This window comes from Scylla paramamosain, chromosome 36 (assembly GCF_035594125.1).
Source record: "Scylla paramamosain isolate STU-SP2022 chromosome 36, ASM3559412v1, whole genome shotgun sequence".
In the NCBI taxonomy this organism is placed as follows: Eukaryota; Metazoa; Arthropoda; class Malacostraca; order Decapoda; family Portunidae; genus Scylla; species Scylla paramamosain.
The window spans coordinates 14,884,408-14,890,160 of NC_087186.1; the positions used below are offsets into that span (position 1 = coordinate 14,884,408).

General features: G+C 50.7%; 1 protein-coding gene across 1 annotated transcript in view; it reads left to right on the forward strand.

Annotated features, from left to right (window-relative positions):
• The window catches only part of LOC135091072 (5-hydroxytryptamine receptor 2B-like), a 126,749-nt gene extending 122,152 nt beyond the window's left edge, over window positions 1-4,597 (forward strand). Inside the window, 7 exon segments of the mRNA XM_063988433.1 lie at window positions 1,232-1,274; window positions 1,276-1,785; window positions 1,787-2,107; window positions 2,109-2,331; window positions 2,607-2,691; window positions 2,817-2,979; window positions 3,632-4,597. Coding sequence (XP_063844503.1) covers window positions 1,232-1,274; window positions 1,276-1,785; window positions 1,787-2,107; window positions 2,109-2,331; window positions 2,607-2,691; window positions 2,817-2,979; window positions 3,632-3,871 — 1,585 coding nt within the window. The 3' untranslated portion in view covers window positions 3,872-4,597.
• The last annotated feature ends 1,156 nt before the right edge of the window (window positions 4,598-5,753 follow it).

The following is a 5,753-nucleotide window of genomic DNA, read 5'->3' on the forward strand; positions in this document are numbered from 1 at the left end:
CAGCGGCGCTCCCCTCCATGCTGGGCCTGCGTCAGCTGGTTGGCTGTGATGCACCTGTCATGCAGACTACGGCAGGTAAATCATTCTGGTGCTGCAGGCAAGTTAGGAAAGCAAATTTGGACTTTTACGTTTATGTAGTTGAAGTGCTTGCCGCGGTATTTCAGTGGCGGATCAGGAGGCTTGTTCCCCCTACAACCTCTCCTCAGCTGGTGGTTGTGATTGGCCACCACCACCATGTCCTAGTGGGCTGCCAAATTCACACTATTGCCCATAACAATGAGAAAAATTAGACCAGTAACCATAGATGGGAAGAACATACACTACGCAAAAGACGCTAAAATTTTGGGGCTTAAATTGGAAGTAAATGGATACACAAAGCATATAAAAGACATCACGAATAAAGCACAAACAGCCTTAAACACCATCAGGAAATTCGAATTCTTAGACACCAACATCAAACTACATCTTGCTACAGCGTGTGTACTACCAGCACTGACACACGCGGCCTACGCTCTGAACGCTCAGTCAAATTCCCAGATACTAAAACTACCAGGAAAACAAAACGAAGTACTACACTTTGCCTATGATGAAAAATATCCATTCACCAAGAATACAGAAGAACTACATACACTTGCTAAAATAGAACCAATTAACAAAACACTACACACAAGGGGTACTAACATCAAACACAAAATGAATATACACTCTCAAACACACAACCCACACAACAACAGTACACGAACACGAACAAGAACACACTTGCTTCGAGAAACCAATAAACAAACAATCAAAGCAACCTCCGAGACCGCTATTCACAGGATAAAACACCACTTCTCGTACTTCCACTAACTTCTAAGTCCACTATATAAAAATAAAGATGAAAAAATAACAAATGAACAAATAAACAAATAATTAACTCAACAGGACGGCTATTCTGTGTTCTTTCACTCTACCACTTCCTTCATAAATTCATCTCATCTTCAACCTCATCTTCTACTCTTCACACTCTTCTTTCAGCCCACTGTCTATCCCCCCCCTCCCCCCCCCTCTGCACAAGCCACGGTCACATTCTCCGCCACAAGCTATGGGCGGGGATCAGTCCCGCGTGCGTTGCCGCTTGTCACCCGGCTCGTGACAGCGGTAGCGGGGGCGTGCTGAGCCTGACTCATTGCACGCCACACGTCCCCAGTGCCTTGCCGCTCACCCCTCACCTCCTCTCCCTTCCCGGCAGGTACCCCATCAAGTTCGGGCGCCAGAAGACGAGGCGGCGCGTGGGTACTGAAGATTGTGCTGGTGTGGTGCTTGTCGCTGGCCGCCTCGCTGCCGCTGTCCCTCATGTACGCCACGGCGCCGCACACCACCATCGTGGACGGCGTGTGTCAGATCCCAGTGTCACTCTTCCAGATCATCGGCTCCGTCATCTGCTTCTACATTCCGCTGGTCATCATGCTGGTGACTTACGCCCTCACGGTGCGCCTACTGTCCCAGAAGCAGAGTGAGCTGCATCCCTCTGTGCTGGAGCCCTCCTCAGCCTCCGCCTCCCCCTCGCCCCGCTCCCTGCGCTGGAAGAAGCTGTTGTGCAAGACCACCTCCACGCTCAGCACCAGCACGGCGGTGTCCCTCACGGACGGCGAGGTGAGCGAGGCCGCGTGTCGGCCCGAGCCCTGCGGCTCCCACACCACCAAACTGCGGCGCCTAGGCAGCAGCAGCAGCCCGCAGCGGCGCCCGCCCCTGGTGCGCTACCCCAGCCACTACCACCACCACCAACGCGCCGCGCTGGTGCGGGGCTGACGGCTGCGGCATGCGGGGCTACTCCACGCGGGAGCTGCGGGAGCCCGAGGAGCAGTCCTTCCCTCAGCTCACCGCCTCGGCGCCCGCCTACGAGATGAGCGTGCTGCCCCCTGCCGCCCGCTCTGCCCCCTCCTCCACCGCCACCTCACCCCTCCACCGCCGCCACCATCACCGCCAGGCGGACGCCCCGGACGACGATGACGACTCCAGCGCCGCCCCTAGCTGCGAGCAAAACGGCGACCCCCGGGGCGGCGTGCGGGAGCGGTGCGGCGAGGAATGCGGGAGCGGCATGGGCGGGGCGGGCAGCGGGCAGGTGGGCGGTGCCCTGCAGCTGCGCCCCGCGGTTCTTCCTGGAGGACATGAAGGCGCAGGACAGCCAATGCGACGAGTGCACCGTGCCGCAGCCAGAGGTGGCCGTCCACTACACGCCCCCCACGCCGCGCCGCAGCCGCGACATCACGCAGCCCCAGGAGGGAAGGAGCTGGTGCTGCTGCTGCTGCCTCGCTGCCTTCACTCGCCTCACCCGCCGCCACCACGCCCGTGAGTCACACAACTTTCCACAAAACTTCCTCCTCCGCCCCTCCAGGCAACACGATAAAGCTACTTCCTAACTTTTCCAAACTGTTCCTGACGCATCACTCCATCTCCATGTGCCGCCCTCACCCTCCCCCACCCCCGCAGACTTACACGATATCACCATTCTGCTACACTGCTCCCCGCCGCGACGCGTCCTCCCTCCTGCACACCCAACACACCCCAATGTCACCCCACCCACTCACCACACACTAACTTTGACCTTTTCCGCCCCGACACAGGCGAGGCGGGCGCCCCACTGTCGTCGCCGTGGCACGAGGGGTCCCCGAGAGCCCCTAAGGACATGGTCACACGCGCCGCCCTCAGGTAACACGGCACGAGTTTCCCTTTCCATTCCTGCCCCTTCAAAGACCACTTTCCTCTTGTCCCTGGCCCTCATCGCCCTTTCTCAGGTGTGGCCACAGGTGCCTAACGAGTCTTTCCGCCCACAGGTCCGGCGGGCAGGTGACCACACTCCTGCAGAAGGGATGTGCCGCGGATTCCGGTTCGTCGCCTCGCGGGCTGTGGCGGCAACAGTCCTGCTCTGCCTCCATCAAGTTCGTGTCTTCGAAGAGGCACGGCAGGACCCTCAGGATGGAGCAGAAGGCGACGAAGGTGAGAGAAAGTGAAGGAGAAGGGAGAATGAAGGAGGAAGGAGTAGGTGAGAGTGAATAAGGATAAAGTAAGGAATAAGAAGGAAAGAAGGAAATGAAGGAGGAATTGCAAAGAAGCACGAGAGGGAGAAAAATCAGGAGAGGAGGAGGAGGAGGAGAAGTAAATATAAAAGTGAAGAATACAAATGGTAGTGACAGAAAAGACGAGGAAGTGGTGGAAAATAAAAATAAAGAAGGGAATGAAAGGAAGGGAATAAAAATGTGAGAATAGAGGAGGAAATGCTGGAAAGGAGGAGAGGAAATGCAGGAATAAAGAAGGGAATGGCAGGAGGAGGAAGTGAGGACGAGCTGTATAGACGAGGGAAGGGAATAGATGAGAGTGAGGAGGTGAAGGAGGGAACGTACGAACACCATTCATAGCCTTGTTCCAATATTGACGTGGCGAGAGAGAGAGAGAGAGAGAGAGAGAGAGAGAGAGAGAGAGAGAGAGAGAGAGAGACTGGTCTACACACACACATACAAGCCCGTGACATTCTCCCGCTTCACTCAAATGCATCACGCACACCTTTCCTCCCATAACCGCTTAAGTCACGTTCCTCACACGCTTCTTTTCTCCTCCGCTGCTGCATAGCCGCCTCCTTCTACTCCTGCAGGTCCTGGGCGTCGTTTTCTTCACGTTCGTCCTGCTGTGGGCTCCGTTTTTCATCGCCAACGTGCTTATTTCCTGCGGCGCCCACATTGGGGAGGAGATGATCAACTTGGTCACTTGGCTGGGGTACGCCTCCTCCATGGTCAACCCTTTCTTCTACACATTCTTCAATAAGACCTTCAGACAGACGTTCCTGAAGATCATTAAGTGTGAAATTAAGACGACCAGAAAGTATCATCTGTGAGGTTGTGAGTTCACGAGTCCAGTTACCAGTTATAAGCCATTTCTTCTCTCTCTTACTTTGTTAATCCTGCATCTCTCAGTCTTTCACTTGTTGCCACTTCGCATTTCCTTCTTAGTCACGTCTCCTCCTCCTCCTTCTCCTTCTCCTCTCGCTACAACGCAGAGGGTGGCAGGGAAGGATACAGATTCAAGGATGTTGCCTAAGAGTTCCTTCCCTCCCTCCCTCCCTCCATCCCTCACAGAGCCTGAACCCAAAGCTTGAACCTACGTCCCCAAGTTGGAAAGTAAGACTCGCTATGTATATAAGATATTCCTCAGACATTCCTCAGTGTCTTCAGTGTTCAAGAAGAAAACATTTTGCCTGCCTGTGAGAAGCTATACAAGTTAACTCCACATTACATAATATAGGACAATAATTACCTTGGGAAAGACGTGAAGCCTCGAATGACTGACTCCGAAGCTTCACGAGTCCAATAATTCACGTCTCGAGGCTTCACGTCCACCTGTACTTTTTTTTTTCTCACCTTTATCAGTATTACAGGAAGCGATGCAGTGTACTTACAAGTCCCTGAACTCCCTGGCCCTAAAAATCATATTTACCACAAGTCATTACCAACGTCTTTACTCTTAGAATACCTTCATTTACCTTTATCAACACCTGAAGTAATTAATCAAGTCCCCTTTTTTACTCTAAAATATCACGATACATCCCTTAATTATTACAAGTCATTACCTACGCTATCCTTTGTCTATATCCATTAAAACCCTAATATTTTGTACCTATCTAGTTCATTTACCTTAATTAATACCTGAACCATTACTTAATTATTCCTATTTACCTGTGTTCCTTTAAATTCTATACCTGTTTAGTTGATTTACTCTAATCAGCATACAGTATCCTTTTTTTTTCCCTTAGCCCTAAAATACCACCGCATTTTATATATCTACTTCATTGACCTTAATTAATCCCAAAAGCCCAACTGAATGCGGTACCTGTCCATTAATTAACCTTTAACTCTTCGTCTATCTGTTTATCTTCACCTGTTTTATCTTTTCCCTCACCTGTCACCTTTAATTACCGCAAGTTTACCTGTTTATTCTTCCCTTTATACTTTTAATTTATTCTTCCTGTGCATTTAGCTTTGTTTTGCCTTCCCTTTATTTATGTTGCCTTTATCTATCCTTCCTTCCCTTTATATTTGTCATTTATATTCTTCCCTTTATTTCTGCTGGCTTTGATTTTGCTTGTGTTTATCTTTCTCCTTCCTTTCTACCCTTTCTACCTTTCACTCATTACCTCGAACCAAAACAGAGAGGACCACTTGCTCAATCCAGGTATTAGTTAGTGTTGCACCGGAGATTCGAACCTGTAAACCGAAGGGACTCGGCAAGCAGTGAACCGCTGTGTCAACTTTTATGTTATCGATATATCAACGGTAAGATTTATTTATTTTTTTTATTATAACTCTCATCACTTCTCTCCATCTCTCTCTTAAAAGGGGATTTATGGGAGTATACATAGATAAATAGATAAACAGCTGCTCCAGGAGAATAGTTACCCCTTAACTTTGACCGTCGCCCATTTTCTCTCCCCAAAGCACCAAGGGAAAACGGGACAATGATGTTGACTAGATAATAAGAATGTTGCTCGCGTTTTCTTTCATCGCCCGTTTTCACCCCTGAGCTTCACGCACGCCGATGTGATGCTTGCTTGTTTGGTGACCTGTTTACTTGTTTACTTGTTCACTATGTGCTCCTTTGTTGTTTTGGCGGCGATGACCTGAGATGGGTGAGGTCAGAAGGGGGAAGGGGGAGAACTGTTCTTGTGGAGGACCTGGCCGAGAGAGAGAGAGAGAGAGAGAGAGAGAGAGAGAGAGAGAGAG